The following is a 21,495-nucleotide window of genomic DNA, read 5'->3' as shown; positions in this document are numbered from 1 at the left end:
AGAGCCATCATGCAGTCTAACTAGAGCTGCAGCTGGACACACTTCCTGCACGTGTAGGAGTCAGGGACATCAGCTGCGTCCCTGAGCTTCCACATTGAGGAAGAGGAGCATAACACGGGCCTGGGATCTCCTGCCATTTTTACTGTTAAGCTTAGCTTAGTCCTATTGTAATATCAAATGATAGATAAATGAAATGAAAAAACTTTTACCAATCACTCTACTTACCAGCAAGAGAAAAAGAAAAGCCTTACCTTATCAACATACCACAGGGTCTTTTTTTTGGTCAGAGGAGGAGGCTGGGTGGAAGACACTACACGTGTAGTGTCTCGGGTTTAGCCACTGCCCAAATATATCAGTTCACTCACCTTCCCAGAGCACAATTCGTCGCTCCTACTCAGCTCCACTGTCGAAATGAAGAACTTACCTTCCCGGCAGCCCCCTGGTCTTCGCTGTCATCACTCCCGCTGCTGCTGCAAAAATGGAGGCTGCTGATTCCACAAGCTCAGTCTTTTAAAATAAAAAGATCACCTTGCCAGCAGTCTCCTCACGCTCTCTCCCCACACCCGCCACTGAACAAATGGAGCAAATGGAGTTTGGTTAATCTATGTGAAGCATTGACTACCTAAAAGATCTACTCGACATGAAACTAAGAAAACAATTGAATTTAGGCTCTGAAAATGTAATTAAAATGTTTTATAGCACGTCCCGATAGCTTGGAGTGCTCCACAGAGAGCTGGCATGAACTTATTGGGCGATGTAGCTTCTTCCCATGCTGTTAAGTACACTGTGGGGCAAGGCTGTCCAGGTGGTGTGCAGCAGCCTTTGCCTGCCCACCGTTACAGTCCTATGGTTCAGTTCTATCTCAAGTTTGTACTTTTTCCTTGCTGGTTTTGACCAGTTGGAATGTTATCAGCCAATTAGTTAAGTGGTAATTTTATCTTTGCTATATTGCGTTAGCAGATGAATCCTAAATTTCAGAAGTAGGATCTACTGATATCAAGGCCTTACCTTTATGCAAATGAATGAAAACAGAAGATTAAGCTCATCATGGGAAGGCTGGTATTCTTTGATCCAAAAAGGTGGCCCTAGTGACACAATACTGTTACACCTCAATACTGATCATTCACAGGTGTTAAACACCATGCATTTAGGACAATATTGGAAGCTTAATGTTCAAAATGTCTCAAATTTTACTACTTCTGTTAACATATTTTGTGACTAAGCCCTGTCACAGTTGTTGGTGTCTGATGTGTAACATTCCAATTGGCAAATCCAAATGAATAACATTTATGTTTTTAAAAAATGCTTTATTTTAACACAGACATTTGGAAAATCAATCAAAGTTGCAATGTATGCCCCAAACGAACCATTCCTGGACTATAACATGGTGGTTATCTTCGTCATGGCAGTTGGAACAGTGGCAATTGGTGGCTACTGGGCAGGAAGCAAAGATGTGAAAAAGTAGGTAGCCCGTGCTGCATGGAACTAAGCAAAATGTGCACAACGTTTTATATGATTGATAGCTGTCAGTACTCCTTCAGTCACCTTGGCCAAACCAGCCAGAGGAGTATTTACAGTACAAATCCACTTTTTGGAATATTATGTGTATAAATTTCTTTTATTCATTTATTGATGTGGGCTGCAATTCTATTCATTCTCAGCTATCTAATTCTTTAATACACTTATGATCAGGGTGTGATCTTGAGGATGGATGTTGGCACCATTGCCTAAGCTGTGTTGACTGAATCAGAAACCATATTCTCACTATCAAACTCTGCTCCTCTGAATTCATATCTCAAATTTCTTTGAGAAACTTTGGGTGCAGGCCAGAATTCCTTTCTGATTATCTGTCCAACAGGAACCGAGAATTTTTCACAGCTAAATTAAGAGAGTAGTGGTCACTATTTGCACTTGTGTCTGATTCTCCCGGTGTTGCACTACAATGTAAGGCACATGGGAATATCTGCAAGTTCACTTTCAAGTTGCACTCCATGTTGACTTTCCTTCATAATTGCTGGATCAAATTCCTGGGAGACCCTCCCTCACTGCATTGTGAGGCTACTTACACCAAATGGACGACTGCAGCGCTTCACTGAGGCAGCTCACCTCCATTATCTCCAGGGTGGTAACAGATGGAGAGGACGTGCTAGTGTTATCACAATTTAAACATTTTTATTAAATAAACATCAGGCAGTTATGTGAGCATTTTTATTCTCATGTGAAGTGTAGTATTTTAATATTTTTGCTCCTATTTAAGGCGCTACATGAAAAACAAGCATGATGGGGCAGACAAACAGGATGATGAAACTGTCGATGTTACACCAATTATGATCTGTATTTTTGTGGTTATGTGCTGCTCAATGTTGGTGCTCCTTTACTACTTCTACCATCAACTAGGTACGTCACTGCTATCGAATGTCCAAGTATCTGGGCGTGAGCTAGATGGCAGCAAGTCTTGTGCCACAGTTTTTTACATGTTACACGTAAAACGTTTCTTACTGTGGGTGGACGTTTGAAATATTTGACATAGTATCATATTTTATTGAAGTAGAACTTATACATTTGACTTGTAAAGAGATGCTGCTTGGCCTAGTGAGTGCAATTGAGCCAAACTTTGCAAGAAGTTCCCAGGTTCAGTCCATTTGTTAATACAATTATTCTTCAAAATCTTACCTGCCCCTGCTGTTCTCACCTAAATTAGGACCTCTGGATAGAGAGGGGTAAAAGGAAGTAGCCATGAATCAGGACTCCTAAACTATAGACTCTTACTAAGAAGTACGGCATCCGGCACTTGTAAGAATAGACTCCACTGTGACATTGTCAACACTTAATATGCTGACGCTGGCTGTCTAGACTCCTATGCCGAACAGCTGAGATGCTGTTCAGTATTAGTTGTCTGGAACTAGAGGTCTGTATCTTCAAGAGGAAAAAATTTTCAAAACAGTATGGAATTTTTGAGTTAAAATTAGGTGCACTGTTTGAATTGTGATGTTTAGGCAAGATTTAGGATGCGTAGGATGGGGAAGGAAACTGCAGGGTTTGGGCACAATTGAAATGTGGAGTTTGTTCAAGGAACAGCTACGGCATGTCCTTGATAAGTATGCATCTGTCAGGCAGGGAGGAAGTGGTCGAGCGAGGGAACCGTGGTTTACTAAAGTAGTTGAATCTCTTGTCAAGAGGAAGAAGGAGGCTTATGTAAAGATGAGGCGTGAAGGCTCGGGGTGTTTGAGAGTTACAAGTTAGCCAGGAAGCACCTAAAGAGATAGCTAAGAAGAGCCAGGAGGGGACATGAGATGTCTTTGGTAGGTAGGATCAAGGAAAACCCTAAAGATTTCTATAGGTATGTCAGGAATAAAAGAATGACTAGAGTAAGATAAGGGCCAGTCAAGGACAGTAGTGGGAAGTTGTGCGTGGAGTCTGAAGAGATAGAGGCGCTAAATGAATATTTTTCATCAGTATTCACATAAGAAAAAGACAATGTTGTCGTGGAGAATACTGGGATTCCGGCTACTAGACTAGACGGGATTGAAGCTCATAAAGAGGAGGTATTAGCAATTCTGAATAGTGTAAAAATAGATAAGTCCCCTGGGCCAGATGGGATTTATCCTAGGATTCTCTGGGAAGTTAGGGAGGAGATTGCAGAGCCTTTGACTTTGATCTTTATGTCATTATTTTCTACAGGAACAGTGCCACAAAACTGGAGGATGGCAAATGTTGTCCTCTTGTTCAGGAAGGGGAGTAGAGACAACCCTGGTAATTATAGACCAGTGAGCCGTACTTCAGTTGTGGATAAAGTGTTGGAAAGGATTGTAAGAGATAGGATTTATAATCATCTAGAAAGGAATAATTTGATGAGGGATAGTCAACACAGTTTTGTGAAGGGTAAGTCGTGCCTCACAAACCTTATTGAGTTCTTTGAGAAGGTGACCAAACAGGTAGATGAGGGTAAAGAGGTGGTGTATATGGATTTCAGTAAAGTGTTTGATAAGGTTCCCCACGGTAGGCTATTGCAGAAAATACGGAGGAATGGGATTGAGGGTGATTTAGCAGTTTGGATCAGAAATTGGCGAGCTGTAAGAAGACAGAAGGTGGTGGTTGATGGGAAATGTTCATTCCAGAGTTCAGTTACTAGTGGTGTACCGCAAGGATCTGTTTTGGGGTCACTGCTGTTTTGTCATTTTTATGAATGACCTGGACGAGGGCTTAGAAGGATGGGTTAGTAAATTTGCAGATGACACTAAAGTCAGTGGAGTTGTTGAGAGTGCGGAAGGATTTTGCAAGTTACAGAGGGACAGAGATAAGCTGCAAAGCTGGTTTGAGAGGTGGCAAATGGAGGTTAATGCGGAAAAGTGTGAGGCGATTCACTTTGGAGGGAAAAACAGGAATACAGAGTGTTGGGCTAATGGTAGGATCCTTGGTAGTGTGGATGAGCAGAGAGATCTCAGTGTCCATGTGCATAGATCCCTGAAAGTTGCCACCCAGGTTGATAGGGTTGTTAAGAAGGCGTACGATGTGTTAGGCTTTGTCGGTAGAGGGATTGAGGTTTGGAGCGATGAGGTCATGTTGCAGCTGTACAAAACTGTTGCGGCTGCACTTGGAGTATTGCGTACAGTTCTGGTCACCACATTATAGGAAGGATGTGGAAGCATTGGAAAGGGTGCAGAGGAGATTTACCAGAATGTTGCCTGGTATGGACGGAAGGACTTATGAGGAAAGGCTGAGGGACTTGAGGCTGTTTTCGTTAGAGAGAAGAAGGTTAAGAGGTGACTTAATAGAGACGTAAAAAGATAATCAAAGGATTAGATAGGGTGGACAGTGAAAGCCTTTTTCCTCATAGGGTGATGTCTAGCTCAAGGGGACATAGGTTTAAATTGAAGGGTGATAGATATAGGACACATGTCAGACGTATGTTCTTTACACAGAGAGTGGTAAGGGCGTGGAATGCCCTGCCTGCAGCAGTAGTAGTCTTGTCAACTTTCAGAGCATTTAAATGGTTGTTGGATAAACATATGGATGATAATGGAATAGTGTAGGTTAAATGGGCTTCAGATTGGTTTCACAGGTCGTGCAACATCGAGGGCCGAAGGGCCTGTACTGCGCTGTAGCGTTCTATGTTCTGTGTTCTAAGAGATTTGTAAACTACTATTCCACTTGTGCATATTCAAAAGTCAAATTAGCTAAGTCCTCACTCATTGTTTCTTGTTTCAAAACCAGTGTATGTAATCATAGGAATTTTCTGCCTTGCATCTTCCATTGGGCTTTACAGCTGCCTGTCTCCATTTGTCGGGAGAATCTCTTTCTGTGAATGCAGGTATGGTGTAACTTAGAATATGTCTTTTGTAAATTGATGTAAAAACCAAGTTTAAAGCAACATTGAATCTGGAATTCTCTCCTTGCCTTTCCACTGATATTACGCTGTATCTTTCTCCTCTTCTAATCAGGATTCCAGACCTACCATGTAGTCACAAGCGTCCCCAAGTACGGATGTTGTTTCTGGGCATGCTTTGTGTCTCAATTAGTTGTGTGTGGGCAGTATTCAGAAATGAAGACAAGTAAGTAATATTGTCTTGGAGATAGTAGGAACTGCCGATGCTGGAGAATCTGAGATATCACGGTGTAGAGCTAGATGAACACAGCAGGCCAAGCAACATCAGAGGAGCAGAACATTTTCTGAAGAAGAGTCCAGACCCAAAATGTGGCCTGTTGTGTGCATCCAGCTCTACATCCTATTATGCCAGTAATATTGTCTTGTTGTTTTGCATACAATTTGTTTGCTTTTAGATCACTGTATCCAATGCTTACAATGTAGTCTACACCCAAGGAGACCAAATACAGATTAGGTAGCAGCTTTGCCAAACATCTGTCTGTTCAGTTGTTAACACAGGCTGCTACTCGCATATCATTTTCATTGCCCCTCCTACAAATCTGACCATTTTCTTGGATTTTTCTTCTATCTGAATAACAATTGTCAAAAATTCAAGTTGACTTTAATAACTGCAGACCTTTAATTAGCATGTAGATTAACATGTGGACTAAACTTTCCCACCCTTGTGGGAATCTACATTCTAAAATTTGGCTATCTTTTCCTCTATTTTGTTATCTTTTTCCGTTTACTTTTCACTTGAGTTATCCCTCCTCACTGATATAGGTTTTCATATGATTTTTTTCCTCATGATGCGTTTAATGTGATGTTTCCTCTCATATATTAAGCAAACTTTGATACCACCATACTCCCATTTTCTGATCTTCTTTTGAGAATGCTGCCTGCTTTTGCTCTTTCTCTTAGAGTCATACAGCATGGAAACAGACCCTTCTGTCAGTCTCGCCCATGCTGACCATGTTCCCAAACTAAATCAGTCGCACTTGCCTGCATTTGGCCATTTGGCCCATATCCCTCCAACCCCTTCCTATTCATATACTGATCCAAATGTTTTTTAAATGTTTTAATTGTACTTGAATCCACCACTTCCTCTGGCAGTTCATTCCACACACTAACCACTCACTGTAAGAAAAGTTTCCCTTGTTCTTTTTAAATCTTTCCCCCCTGGCCTCGATAATATGCCACCTAGTTTGGAACTACTCCATCTTAGGGAAAAGACCTTTGCCATTCACCTTCACCCTCACCGTCTTATGAACCTCCAGAAGGTCACCTTGAACCTTCTATGTTCCAGTGAAAACATCCCAGCCTATCCATCCTACACTTACAACTCAAACTCTCCATTCCTGGTAACATTCTGATAAATCTTTTCTGAACCCTCTCCAGTTTAATAATATCCTTCCTATAATAGGGCAAACAGAACTGCACACATTACTCCAGTAGAGGCCTCACCAACATCCTGTACAACCTCAACATGATATCCCAACTCATATACTGAAAGTAATGGTAGGAACTGACGATGCTGGAGAATCTGAGATAACACGGTATGAAGCTGGACGAACACAGCAGGCCAAGCAGCAACAGAGGAGCAGGAAAGTTTGACATTTCGGGTCAAGGCCTTTCTTCAGAAATGGGGGAGGGGAAGGAGATTCTGAAATAAATAGGGGGGCGGGGGGGGAAGGCGGATAGAAGATGCATAAAGGAGAAGATAGGGTGAGTGGAGACAGACAGGTCAAAGAAGTGGGGTTAGAGCCAATGAAGGTGAATGTAGGTGGGGAGTTAGGAAGGGGATAGTTTGGTCCAGGGAGGACGGATAGGTCAAGGAGGCAGGATGAATTTAGTGTGTAGGAGATGGGGGTGAGGCATGAGGTGCAAGGAATGGTTAGGGAGGCAGGGACTAGCTGGGCTGATCTTGAGATGTGGTCGGGGGAGGGCAGATTTTGAAGCTTGTGAAGTCCACATTGATTCCCTTGGGCTGCAGGGTTCCCAAGTGAAATATGAGATGCTGTTCCTGCATCTTTTGGGTGGCATCATCATTGCAATGCAGGAAGCCCAGGATGGACATTTTGTCCGAGGAGGGGGAGGGGGAGAGGGAGTTGAAATGGTTTGCGACTGGAGGTGTAGTTGTTTGTTGTCAACTGAGCATAGGTGTTCCACAAAGCGGTCCCAAGCCTCGGCTTGGTTTCCCCCATCTCCTACACAATAACCTCATCTGGCCTCCTTGACCTATCTGTCCTCCCTGGACCAAAATATCCCCTCCCTAACTCCCCACCTACATTCACCTTCATTGGCTCTAACCCCACCTCTTTGACCAGTCTGCCTCCTCTCACCCTATCTTCTTTATCCATCCTCTATCCCCTCCTCCCCTCTCTCCCTATTTATTTCTGAATCCCCTTCCTCTCCCCCATTTCTGAAGAAGGGTCTCGACCTGAAACATCAAACTTTTCTGCTCTTCTGATGCTGCTTGGCCTTCTGTGTTCATCCAGCTTCACACTTTGTTACCTTCACCACCATCCTCTGTTTCCTACTATAAAGCCAATTTTTTATCCAATTGGCAACCTCGCCCTGAATCCCATGTGATATAAATTTACTAATTAGTCTACCAATCAGAACCTTACCAAAAGCTTACCAAAGTCCAGGTAAATAACTACAGCTCTGCTCTCGGGAATCTTTTTGGTTACTTTCTCAAAAAATTTAATCAAGTTTGTGACACACAGTTCCCCTTGCACAAAACCGTTCGGACTATTCCTAATCATTCCTTGGGGCCTCTCTAAATGTATGTACATCCTATCTTTCAGAATCACCTCCCAACATGTTACCCACCACTAGTGTCAGGTTCACAGGTCTCTAGGTCCGAGGCTTTGCCTTATAGCCTTCCTTAATTAAAGGCACAAAAATAGCCACCCTCCAGTCCTCTGGCACTTCACATATGGTTACAGATGATAAAAGTATTTCTATTAGGGCCCCTGCCATTTCTTCCCTAACTTCCCATAGCATCCTGCTGCTATTCAAATGTTAAATTTAAAAATTCTGATAAAATTAGCTGGCCTGTTTCCTATACATATTCCTTCAGTATGCTAGAATTTACAATATTTAGCTTTTTGTTACACTTTGAGTTAACAATTATTATTTGTACCTGTTTGTATTACTGGTTTTGAAATTACATGGTGTGAATATTTGTTTCAATTCTTAACCCAATATGTGAGCATTCTTAGATGTGTAGAGGTGATTTTAAACCACTCTTGTACAAAGGACTTTCATGAATTGCTTGTTTATCTCCTATTTGCATTGTGTTATTATACATTTAAAATTACATTATGCAGATTTATACATTTGTGTTCACTGTCTAATATGTATACCTAAATCTCTTGCAGTGAAATTTATTTGCTGATTATTGCACTATATCAATTACCCACTTCTGTTTGATATGTGCTAATTAAGGTCAGAGTGCAAACATGCAGATGTTTTCTCATAATTTGATATTTCATAATTGCTGGTTTTCTTTATTTAACCTTAAGTGAAAATTGAGTTATTAAAAGCTGCTGTTTTTAAAATTACTTGAAAGGTACCAAAGGTATCTTTAAATGGACATCCTGAGTAAATGGCTTGTACTAATGAGTCTTCAGCATCTGACATTATTCTTATAAAGTATCATGTTGGTGTTGCTGCTTTTTGGGGCAATGATTTATTGCGCAGTTTTTGAGTACTGAATGGATCCTGTTTCACAGATGGGCCTGGGTTTTGCAAGATACTCTGGGGATTGCCTTTTGCCTATATATGTTGAAAACAATCCGACTCCCAACTTTTAAGGTACTGTGCCTTGAGTTCTGTTGCATGAATACTAGCTGGTTATGAAATGATATTTACAGTTAAAGTTTGGATAGCTAGAGTCTAAATTCATCAGCTGATCTATATGTGACCCATTGACAATAATGGCCAAGATAATAAAATGTGAGGCTGGATGAACACAGCAGGCCAAGCAGCATCTCAGGAGCACAAAAGCTGACGTTTCGGGCCTAGACCCTTCATCAGAGAGCTCTCTGATGAAGGGTCTAGGCCCGAAACGTCAGCTTTTGTGCTCCTGAGATGCTGCTTGGCCTGCTGTGTTCATCCAGCCTCACATTTTATTATCTTGGAATCTCCAGCATCTGCAGTTCCCATTATCTCTGACAATAATGGCCAGACTGGTTGAAAGGATATCTATAATGAACAAGCTCCTGGCTGGATAGACATTATCAGAGGTTTCTTTTTCCCCTTGTGCAGTATACTTTTTAGATACTTTAGGTTTATTATTGATGGTTGGGGGACTTTCACAGACTTCTTACATATTGTCTCCACATCTTTCTCATTGTGTTAATGAGGTAAACTTGATCCATTAGCACCTACATCAGAGAGGGGGATGGGGTGAGGGTTCTGGAATAAATAGGGAGAGAGGGGGAGGCAGACCGAAGATGGAGAGAAAAGAAGATAGGTGGAGAGGAGAGTATAGGTGGGGAGGTAGGGAGGGGATAGGTCAGTCCAGGGAAGACGGACAGGTCAAGGAGGTGGGATGAGGTTAGTAGGTAGGAGATGGAGGTGCGGCTTGGGGTGGGAGGAAGGGATGGGTGAGAGGAAGAACAGGTTAGGGACGCAGAGACAGGTTGGACTGGTTTTGGGATGCAGTGGGTGGAGGGGAAGAGCTGGGCTGGTTGTGTGGTGCAGTGGGGGGAGGGGACGAACTGGGATGGTTTTGGGATGCGGTGGGGGAAGGGGAAGAGCTGGGCTGGTTGTGTGGTGCAGTGGGGGGAGGGGACGAACTGGGCTGGTTTTGGGATGCGGTGGGAGAAGGGAAAGAACTGGGCTGGTTGTGTGGTGCAGTGGGGGGAGGGGATGAGCTGGGCTGGTTTTGGGATGCGGTGGGGGAAGGGGAGATTTTGAAGCTAGTGAAGACCACATTGATACCATTGGGCTGCAGGGTTCCCAAGCGGAATATGAGTTGCTGTTCCTGCAACCTTCGGGTGGCATCATTGTGGCACTGCAGGAGGCCCACAATGGACATGTCATCTAAAGAATGGGAGGGGGAGTGGAAATGGTTTGCAACTGGGAGGTGCAGTTGTTTATTGCGAACCAGCCCAGTTCGTCCCCTCCCGCCACTGCACCACACAACCAGCCCAGTTCTTCCCCTCCACCCACTGCATCCCAAAACCAGTCCAACCTGTCTCTGCCTCACAAAACCTGTTCTTCCGCTCACCCATCCTTTCCTCCCACCCCAAGCCGCACCTCCATCTCCTACCTACTAACCTCATCCCACCTCCTTGACCTGTCCGTCTTCCCTGGACTGACCTATCCCCTCCCTACCTCCCCACCTATACTCTCCTCTCCATCTATCTTCTTTTCTGTCCATCTTCGGTCCGCCTCCCGCTCTCCTCCTGTTTATTCCAGAACCCTCACCCCATCCCCCTCTCTGATGAAGGGTCTAGGCCTGAAACGTCAGCTTTTGTGCTCCTGAGATGCTGCTGGGCCTGCTGTGTTCATCCAGCCTCACATTTTATTATCTTGGATTCTCCAGCATCTGCAGTTCCCATTATCATTGATCCATTAGCACTTTCAGTTATGAGGTAGCAAGTTGTATCAGCTTGTCGTAGTCAATCAGATTGTTTGAATTTTGGGGGAAAATGCTGAGTTATTTATCTGTACAGTGTGTCAACAAGGCCGCAATTGCAGTTTACACTAATGCTTGCACGATGTCAGCACCATTCACAATTCCTCAAATACTGAAGCAGCCCACGTCCAAATGCAGCAAGGTCTGGACAACATTCAGGTTCTGGATGATAAGTGACAATTAACTTGCACACTACATAAGTGCATGGCAATTACTATCTCAAACAAGAAAATCCAACCATTGTCACTTGGTATTCAGTCGCATTACCATTGCTGAATTCTCCACTATCGACATCCTGGGCATTCCCAGTGACCTGTAATCAGAAACTCAGTGGGACCAGCCATACAAGTACCCTGGGTACAAGAGCAGGTCAGAGACTGGTTATTCTGTGGTGAGTAGCTGACGGCCTCACTTCCCAAAACCTTTCCTTCATTGACAAGGCAAAATTAGGGTGGAATACTCTCTTCTTCCCTGGATGAATGCAATTCCTAAAACACTCAAAGCTCAATACTATTGAGGATAAGACGGCTTGCTTGATTGGCAGCCCACAAGAGCAGCAAACATAGGATCACTCTGGCCTGTAAGTTCCCCTCCAAGCTACTGACCATCCTGACTTGGAAGTAGATTGCTGCTTGCTTCATTTGCTGATTTGAAGACTGGCACTTCTTTTGTAATAACACTGTTCTTGCATCATATGGGCTGCAGCGGTTCTAGAATGTAGCTTACTACCGACTTTTCCAGGGCAATAAAGGATGAGCAATAAATTATGGCTTAATCAGTAACACCTACTTGCCATAAATTTTAAGAAAAAGTCCCAAATCCTTGGTTTCTTTGCATAAATAGTTTTTTCCCTTGATATATTCTCATTGATAGAACATCTCCATCTCTCTTTGGAGAATTCGAAGTGTTTGCAACCTTTTCAGAGAATAAACTTTCTCCACATCAATCCTAAATGTCTGACAATTTAGTCTGAGACTGTGCCTCCTACTATCTGGATGGCCCAACCAGGGTATTCTCCTAGCATCCATTCTGTTGAGCTCATTAAGAACTTTGTGTTCAATGAGATCACCTCTTGTTTTAGATGTCTTCTGGCCTGGGATTCCAGCTGCTTCGATGTTGATTTCTGCAGCAGTGGAGAATGTGGTTCCTGTTTTTTGCTTCAACCTTGAGCCAGGAAATGAACAAAGATGGACTTTGTCTTAGTTTTATTTTATATATGATTTCTGCTATTAATATAGGTGCTGGAATACGGTGACTTAAACACTTTTAACTGCATTTTTGTAAAAATACAAGTGACAATAAATTACCTATTTGATTCCATTTTATTCTATAAACTCTAGCAAGTATGTGATCAATCAATCAACCTAATCTCAGACAATCCCCTCATCCCAGAAATCAGCCCTGTGAGCCTCGAATGAACCTCTGTTGCACTCTGTCTGAGTCATGATATCCTGTTAACATTTGCTTTTGTAATTGCTTGCTATACCTGCATGTTAACTGTTGTGATTCCATATTTGCTATCAGATTTTCAGAAATCGATCTAAATATCCTGCAAATAAAGTGTGATCAGGATCTGGAGCATTTACTTCAGTAATAAAAACAGAAAATGCAGGTAACAATCAGCAGGTCAATCAGAATCCATTGAGAGAGAGAGATGATATTTCAGGCAGATCTCTCATCAGAAGTTCAATCAGTTTAAGTCTATTAAAAGCCTGTTACATGTTGCAGTAATTTTCACTTACCCTACTAGGTGGCGCTAACTATGAATTCTGGCTAGTGCAGACCTGTTAACATTGAAGGTTAGAGTTCCCGTGTATCTAATACCATTGTTGATGCTTGCGCACTTTGCCATACCCAATGTTGATAGTTGGCATACCTTAACTCTGGCATGTGTGCACTTACTTTAAATCAATCTGTTGTCACATATGTAAAGAAATGTATAGTAACGACAGTAGTGCTTAAAAATTCAGTCTGGGAAGCTGTGGCCTGGCAAGGAACAGAGACCTGAAATGTAATTAGTAAAGGAAGGATAAGATTATCCTCTAATTAAAATTCTGCAACCCACAGTCACTTATTTCATCACAAAGCTATTCATGTTTCTTTGAATTTGTTGAAAGCAGCTTGATCCATACTGATAGGCTGGACTGACAATGAAGCAGGTTACTGATTAGACCCATTAATGTTTTGGTTGGTTTCAATATTAACCATTTATAGATTCTGCTGGTGTTTATATTTAATGTTAATTATAGATTTTTCAGACTTTAATGGTGTTTGCATTGATCTTTAGGATCAACTGTTTCTGGACTTTAGTGGTTCTCTCTTGTTTTATCCAGGCTTGCACATTACTGCTGACAGTTCTCTTTGTCTACGATATATTTTTTGTCTCCATTACACCGTTCCTTACACAGGTAAACTGAAAAATGTGTTGCCTGCAGAATCTTTAATATTTCAGTAGCAAAGATAAATTACTTTGCAGTTTGTTTTTGAGATTAACTGAGACTTTGCCTTTGATTCTACATACAAATCTATACTGATTGAAAGTATGTAGGTCACTATAAGCTAATGGTGTTCAGCAATCAAATTTTGGCAGTCACCAGTTCCAACATGATTGGTTCAGTGGATTAAACACTGGCCTCTATCTCTGACTTTTGGGATCTAATCCAGCCTAGGTAAATAGTGAAAAACATTTCTGCTGGCTGTAGGCATCCTGTATGAAATTATTTGCCCAATTAAAATGGGCAACAAAGCCAAAAAGTGTTATTGGAACCGGAGTAGGCCATTCAGCCCGTCGAGCCTGTTTCACCATTCAATGAGTTGTGGCTCATCTGTACCCTAACTCCATTTACCAACCTTTGTCTCATATCTCTTAAAGCCTTCATTTAAAATTTATCTCAAATTTAAATTAACAACCAATCTAAAATCTACTGCTGTTTGTGGAAGAGAGTTACAAACATTTACCACCCTTTGTGTGTAGAAGTGCTTCACAACATCTCTCCTGAATGATCTGGCCCTAATTCTCAGACCTTGCTTTCTACTTCTAGAATCCTGAACCAGTGGAAATAGTTTATACCTATCTACCTGTCTTTTAACTATTAATATCTTGAAGACTTGGATCAGGTCACCTTTAACTTTCTAAATTCTAGATGAAACAAGCTTAATCTCTCCTCAACTTCACCCAGAAATCCAGTTGTCATTCTTATAAACCAATGTTGTACTTCAAAAAAAGGCCAATATATCCATTTCCATCTACTCATAATGCTCTAACTGGAGTCCAAGCAGGGTTTTGTATGCCTGCAGCAAACCTCTGTATCTTTGTTCACTAGTCCCTTAGATACAAAGGCCAGAATTCCATTATGTTTTGTTTTATTATAGTTTGGACCTGTTTGTGACATTTTAAACATCAATGCACCTGAACCACCAAGTCTGTTTGGACATGCACTGTATTTAATGTCACACCATCTAGAAAGTACCCCAATCTATCCTTCTTTTTGGTCCAAAATGAAAATGTGATTATTCCCAATTATGTTTGCAGCAATTTGCCCTTTCTTATTTGGCAACCAAGCCGTATCTTCAATTTTCATTAAAAGAAAGAGCTGAGTAGCTTTCATCTGTTTTTACATGTGACTCTCAATTCCTCATGAGCTCCTTTTAATTCATTAACTAACAAATATGAAGAAACATCATTTGGCAGAACGCCAGCACCTTTTGCCCTAACTCTTTCAACTTGTGGGATATGTTTGAATGCGAAGACACCAGTTAAAAGCATCCTGCTCTTATAACGAATTTTGTATTGCTTCAAATTTAAAGATGATGATTTGGAAAAAAATGTATAAAAGAAGCAGCTTAATGTTAAGTCATGAAAAAGATAATTTTGGGTGCAGTGGGTGGTTGTGGACTGTTGGGAGTGGAGTGGAGAATATTATTGCCGCCCTCTGTGATTTCTTCACCAAGTTGTTTTCCAAGAGTTCTAAAGGGTACTGAAATATTTTTTGAAGTGAAGCCATGTTTCCTAAGAGTGATGAGTTTGTGTGTTTCAGAGCGGGGAGAGTATCATGATGGAGGTTGCTGCTGGTCCTTCTGATTTCTCCACTCAAGAGAAGGTACAGCTGAAAGCATGCTGTCATGTTACTTATTAAAACTAGCAGTGCCCTATGCAGTGTTTCTATCAACAAATTATTAAAATACTTGAATTTTTTTATTCCATTCCACTCTCTCTTCCTTTTGGTTGTCCTATAAGCTGCTCTGTCATGCCTATTTACAGTTAACTGCTTGACCCATTTCTCCATAACTCTTGCAATTCCCCGTTTTCCTTCCTGATGTATGTCTGTTTTCTTTATTCCTTGCAACTATTTTGCAGTATCTTTGGAATGTTATGCAAGTGTAAGTTTTCAAAGTTTTGTGATGGCAGGAGATATGCATTTGGGATTTTCCTGCTTGATCTTTTTTAACCACTTGACTCTTGTATTTTGCTGCCTTGATTTTTTTCTATGACTCAGTTATTAAACCCATATAGCACTCAATATGGTTTAGAAAATACGCTCCTGTTTGAGCAGGGCTCTGAAGCCTGAAGCGGAACTGAGTTTTCAACTTCAGTGAACAGCAATTCCATTGGCTCGGCTCTTCTCTTGCCATGTCCCAAACAGATTTTGAAGGCATTCCTGGGGTATTCTAGAATTCCTGACAAGTACGATAAATAGCCTAATCAGTCTTCTTGACAGATCCAGGTGCCATTCCCCTTGAATGTGAGATCCAACCAGGAAAGATTTGATTGGAATAGATTTCAGGCGCATTCAGTCAGTGAGGCCTTTTTATTTTCCTGTTAATGGAAGGATGCGAACCAGATTTTTCCAGTGTTGTTGGGCACCTGCTTCTAATACAACAATGAGATCTCATTCCCAGAATTCAGCATGGGGATATAGACAGAGACTGAAGCAGGAAGAGTTAACAGTTTCATCTCAGGAAGTTCTGGTACTTCTATCTTTGAATCTTTTGAATCTTGAATTTTCCCTACAGTTTTACCTCAGTCCCCATCTTCTGACTCCTCATTTGAGTTTGGTTTTGTGGTTGGTACCTTCTAGTTACCCACCTATGTCATCATTATTTATTTGTAAACCTGGAAATGAACATTGGCAAAATGGCCTGATTGCACCAGTTATCAAAACTCCATTTAGTTCTATTCTTATTCACCCTCCATATGGACACGTTCAGAAATATCAATAACTTGACCTCAATGACTATACTAACCAAGAGAGGGAAAACAAACCCAAGAATGCATAAAATGCTGAAATATTTCTCTACATTACACAACTATGGTCGTGTGGCATACCTCCAAAAGGCTGACATGAACAGCAGATCTGGAAAAAGAAGGTAACTGCAGAGGCATTGATCAAACGAGACCTTCCTGGTCTGAGTGGCTCAGCAATTGATGTGCTGGTGGCTAAGCATATTTTGCCTTGAATTTCTGTGTTCAGATGGAGTAAACTAGCTAATTTCAAAAGATTTTTACCATTTATTAGTTATGAGTCTATTAGGATCTTGTGTTGCTTATTTAATGCTTACCAACCAATTATCTATTTCTCAAGAGTATTTGCTGTAGAGTAGATTTTTTGATAGGTTTGTTGATGCTTTGTTGGAATGGCAAGCTGCAAAGCTCATTATGTTCATCATTGGGATATTGACGTTTAGCAGTATTCTTCTATAACCATTTAGATTCATTCTAAATCTGTCCGAGTCAGGTACTAATAGGTATAATTGTATTATCATGTTTCACTACTGTAATGAAATAAATGAACTTGACACCTTAAAGTACAGTCAACTGTTAGAGTCTGGTTATGTGGAAAACAGATTCAAAGTATATCAAACTCTTCTCTCTGGTATAATCAAATTAAACCAGTTTCATTCCTGGTGAGATTTTTCTTTTGTTCTTAGCTTCCGATGGTGCTAAAAGTTCCCCGCTTGAATTCATCACCTTTGGCACTCTGTGACAGGCCATTCTCCCTCCTTGGCTTTGGTGATGTCTTAATACCAGGTAAACAAATTTTCAGGATATACACCTGCTTTAGGTCTTTACCCTAAAACTAGATGTATTCAAATATTTGGTTAATCAAATACAAGAAACTGCTGAATTATTTAAGAATTTTGAATTTGTTGCAAGGTAGTTTACCCTTGCATTAGAGCTACTGACCATTATGTATTTTCCTGGCTGCATGCAGAATCAACATACATTTTTGTAGGACTTTGGTCTTAAATAGCAAAAAGATGCTGGCTTCAGTGGGAGGCCAACACTGAGCAGCCCCCACATTTGTATATGCTTATCAGTCTGTACTGAATTGAACAACACATTGTTTTCCAAGTAGTTGAGGATAAGACCATTCTGTAGGGCCTTCATTCCTGAAATTCTCTTAGATCATTGTAAATTGCAATTTCGTTTTCTCCTGCTATCCAAAAATGTAAGTAACAGCTTCCTTTTTTGGTCTTCCTTTCAGGAATGTTGGTGGCCTATTGTCACAGGTTTGACATTCAGGCACAGACCTCACGAATTTATTTTGTGGCTTGCACAATTGGTAAGTGCCGACATTTTCTTTGTTGCACCAAGATCCTTTGTGCAGGAACTTCAGCGTATATTTTTATCTATATATTATGTATGTATATATATATGTGTGTGTGTGTGTGTGTGTGTATTTTGTATATCTACTACACACCTTTAAGATAAAAAGTATTGGTTGCAGGGAATACAAAGAATTGGCTGGAAAGGGAATGAGAGACTATTTTTGGTTAATGTTTCAAAGAAGTGACACAGGTATGATGAGCTGAATAGCTGCCTCTGCTGCAGGATTCAATGATTCTATAAGTAGGTGCACTGTTACTGTCAATTCATAATGATTGTACCTTCGGCTGGAATTGGCTAATTTTGCATCATAGAAGATTCAATCAGCTGGACTGTTTAGCTTCAGATGTAACAGTTGGAGTTGGACAGTTGTGCGATACAATAAAATGTAAAATCCAATTGAATAACAAGGATTTTGAAACAGATTTAATACACACACCATATGTAATGTAGAGAAGTATTTTAATCTTGATTAACAGAATAAATAATTAGGTAGAAAATTGTAACCTGTTCCTTTAGTGTTGAGTATGTGGAATACATGTAAAAAATATCAATAATTTGATCTCAATGACTATACTAACCAGTAGAGGGAAAACAAACACAAGAAAGCGTAAAATGCTGAAATTAATGGCATAACCATTAGCACTAGAAAGACACATGGTAGGTTAATGTTTCAAGTACAAACTCTGTCAAAACTGTCAGAGTTTGAGAAGACCGTTTATATCTGATCAAACCTCAGGAAGGGGACATGTAAAAGGTAATTAAGACCTTGTACCTATTAATTACTTGTGTAAGAGGTGGTTAATGGATTTAATTGCCTATAATAATGGCTTTTAAGTTGTAGAGCCTGAAAAGCTTGAGAATTATTAGATCATTCATGAACTTATTGAGTGGTACAGCAGACTCAGTGGGCTGAATGGCTTACTTCTGCCCATATGTCTTGTAGTAAAACTTCGAGAAGATCGACTTGATGAATCTGTTTTGCTTCCAAAATGGAAAGGTAAACAGTAGAATGGGAGCATCCAAAGGAAGTTTAGAGCTAGGAGCCGAATTTGTTAATATTCACAGAAATGTATATAAAGTCCTGAAAGAAAATGAGGCAGACTCTAGTTGAGTGTAATAAAATATTAAATGCATTCACTTAAAAGAGTACTGGACAATGAGAGATTTTCAAGTTTCCACACCACCTTTCATGTTTATGCAAATAATTGTTGTAAATTGAAGTTTTTTTCTCCTCCACAGCTTATGGCATTGGACTTCTCATTACCTTTCTTGCCCTGGCACTGATGCAGACAGGCCAACCAGCACTCCTTTACCTGGTCCCCTGCACTCTGATCACCAGCATCTGTGTGGCTTGCTGGCGCAAGGAGGTGACAATGTTCTGGAATGGAAGTGGATTTGCGGTGAATACCAGTTTGATATGAGTGCATAGAAGATGTTTATTTTTCAAAATAATAACAATAAAGTTAAGTAAATTTGCAGTTCTTCCAACATACTGGTCGATCTTGAGACTGGTATGATCAGGTTTAACCATGTTGTATTGGGATCTCCTGAAACTTTGATGTAACCCTAAAACATTCTATTTATGATTAAGCATTACATGTTAAGGTGTCAGTCTAGTTCAGTATCTGATTGACACTTTGAAGTAGGAAAGACTGAGATATTTATTAGAAACTGGGTTTTGATAATTTGCTACGGCGTTGTTCATTTTAGGCCAGTTGACCCAAAAAATCTGAGTGTTGGGAGTGGTAATTTGTTTTACTTTTGTCTCCCACTGTTAGCATCAAGTCCTTCCCAGTAAAGTATAATGTGGATCAGATGCAGATCAAAAATAACCCTTTATACAACCCTAATAAGCTCATAAATAAAATATAGCACTAGATTGTAAAATGTCCTGGTGTCCCAATCTCTAATCTCTAAAAAAACGTAGTTCACAATACCAGTGAGCTTTTCCATTATTAACATTAGATGGTTATTGGTTGAGCAGACACTTATTGTAGTTTAATGCTTGCTTTACTTTATAAATGTCACATTAATTTTTATCTGTTTGCTTTCTTCAAAATACAAATCTAAACTGGGTGTAAAATGTCACACCTTTCAAGTTCGCATGATAGCCTTGGGTGGATTTCTGATGTCTTGCTCAAGCACTGAGCTTGTTTTATGACCAGAATCTTTCCCTAGGCATTCACGTTCCTCTCACTCCAGCTGTTCCACAAAGCTAAAGTCATACTGGTGTTCATCGCTAGTATCAAGCAATAGAATGTGGATTTGGACAGTTGCATAGTATTAACTGGTTGGATTACTACCTATGCATATTTGGGAACCCTTCAAAGTTTAAATCTGCCAATCTACATTTAAAAATATTGGGCTACCTATGTTGAATGTATCCTAGAAGGGAATTTGTATGCATTCCATATTGTTCAAGCAGGAACTTCATAGATGATTGTGGACTTCTAACTTGTTTGGCTTAATGATTCTTAAAAATGATGAATGTTTTTCTATGTGATACATGTTTGTTTATCAGAAAAAAACTACTCTCTGTGCCTGAGGTTTCATTGTTCACTTTCAAGTGATTTATAATTTGTATTCAAAAGCTTTTAGCATGTCCCATTTCCAAATTTCTGTCCTTGAGTACAGCCACCAGATGTCCACTCATTTCACTGAATATGGATCCTGTTTGTTTACAGCCTGTGGGCCAGCTGAACTTTAAAAGCTATCTTAATTGTCCATTTATTGTAAGCGATACTTGTGCACTTTTAAATTGGAGACCCAAAACAGTCCCTGGAGATTATGCTGTTTTTTTCAGAAAGGACAGTAGGTCAATAGAATTGTAAATGTTTTTTGATTTGAAAATTAAGAGGGCTATAAATTGGGAGACAGGGAATTTTGATGATAGTCTCTGGCTTTGTGCAGTTTCAAAGACTGTAGTAACCTGGCAGGGGGACCCTGCCTGCTGTTCGTCTCAGGCTCCATTACTGTATAGGTACTTTATGATATTTGGTGAGAAGGAAAGAGAAGTTTTTTTGAAAATGCATGTAATGTAAAAATTATTATCTCTTCTTTTAAACGAAATTTCAGACCAGTTCACAAGATGTTGCCTTGTGTGTTGCTTCACTGCCTCCATCTACATCCAAACTGGTAAGTCTGTTGGAAGTCACTTTGCCTAAAAGAATTTTCAACAATTCACCGAAGATTGTATGAAGTTAATGTATTGCTGGAATATACTTTGAGTTGAAACGATGTATGAAATATTGCTTCTGTTAGTATTCCATAAATTGGTGTTGGCTAATATAAAGTAAAAACCAAGAACCCTGGATGCTGGAAATCTGCAATAAAGATAGTAAGTGCTAGGGAAACTGAGCAGGTTTGGCAGTATCTGTGGAGAGAAAATATTCAGTGCGTCAGATCAATTTTGGAATGAATGGGGTGGGAAAAGCGAAGATTTTTATGTTGTAAAATTTGGAGGAGGAGAAGTGAGTGGAACAGATGGTAAAGGTGTACCAGAGATAATCCCAGAAACGACCACCTGATGTTCAGTAATGGATTGATGATCCAGGAGGTGATTGAAGAAGTGCCTGAGAATTGACTTCCAGCCTCTACATGGGAGAGGTGCCACACCAGATGGCAGTGGCACCAATGTTGTCAGTAAAGTCCGGGTTAGACCTGAAAGGACAGAGTGCAACAAGTTCTGAAGAAGACAGGTCAATGTGTATGAGGGGAACAGAGAAATTAAGGTGGCCAATGTCACACCAACAGCTTTGCAGGCTACCTGCTCCCTATCCTCAAGAAAAAACCCATACATTGAGCTATACAGCATGGAAACAGACCCATCGTTCCAACTAGTCCATGCCGATCATAATCCCAAACTAA

At 40.5% G+C, this 21,495-nt stretch overlaps 1 protein-coding gene across 6 annotated transcripts in view; it reads left to right on the top strand.

Annotated features, from left to right (window-relative positions):
* The window catches only part of sppl2 (signal peptide peptidase-like 2), a 46,441-nt gene that overhangs the window by 18,555 nt on the left and 6,391 nt on the right, over positions 1 to 21,495 (top strand). For 3 of the 6 annotated variants that reach the window (XM_048559619.2, XM_048559621.2, XM_059638586.1), the window contains exons 5-15: positions 1,322 to 1,461; positions 2,258 to 2,397; positions 5,215 to 5,311; positions 5,442 to 5,552; positions 9,106 to 9,187; positions 13,352 to 13,426; positions 15,056 to 15,118; positions 16,947 to 17,046; positions 17,504 to 17,581; positions 18,868 to 19,028; positions 20,704 to 20,763. In XM_048559619.2, coding sequence (XP_048415576.2) covers positions 1,322 to 1,461; positions 2,258 to 2,397; positions 5,215 to 5,311; positions 5,442 to 5,552; positions 9,106 to 9,187; positions 13,352 to 13,426; positions 15,056 to 15,118; positions 16,947 to 17,046; positions 17,504 to 17,581; positions 18,868 to 19,028; positions 20,704 to 20,763 — 1,107 coding nt within the window. Of the gene's footprint in view, positions 1 to 1,321; positions 1,462 to 2,257; positions 2,398 to 5,214; positions 5,312 to 5,441; positions 5,553 to 9,105; positions 9,188 to 13,351; positions 13,427 to 15,055; positions 15,119 to 16,946; positions 17,047 to 17,503; positions 17,582 to 18,867; positions 19,092 to 20,703; positions 20,764 to 21,495 lie in introns of those variants that run through there. The other 3 variants (XR_007250314.2, XM_059638587.1, XM_048559620.2) reach the window with 3 other exon arrangements.

Source organism: Stegostoma tigrinum, chromosome 30 (genome assembly GCF_030684315.1).
Source record: "Stegostoma tigrinum isolate sSteTig4 chromosome 30, sSteTig4.hap1, whole genome shotgun sequence".
Taxonomy (NCBI): Eukaryota; Metazoa; Chordata; class Chondrichthyes; order Orectolobiformes; family Stegostomatidae; genus Stegostoma; species Stegostoma tigrinum.
Note: the sequence above shows the minus strand (reverse complement) of the source record. Positions and strands in the feature narration are given on the sequence as shown.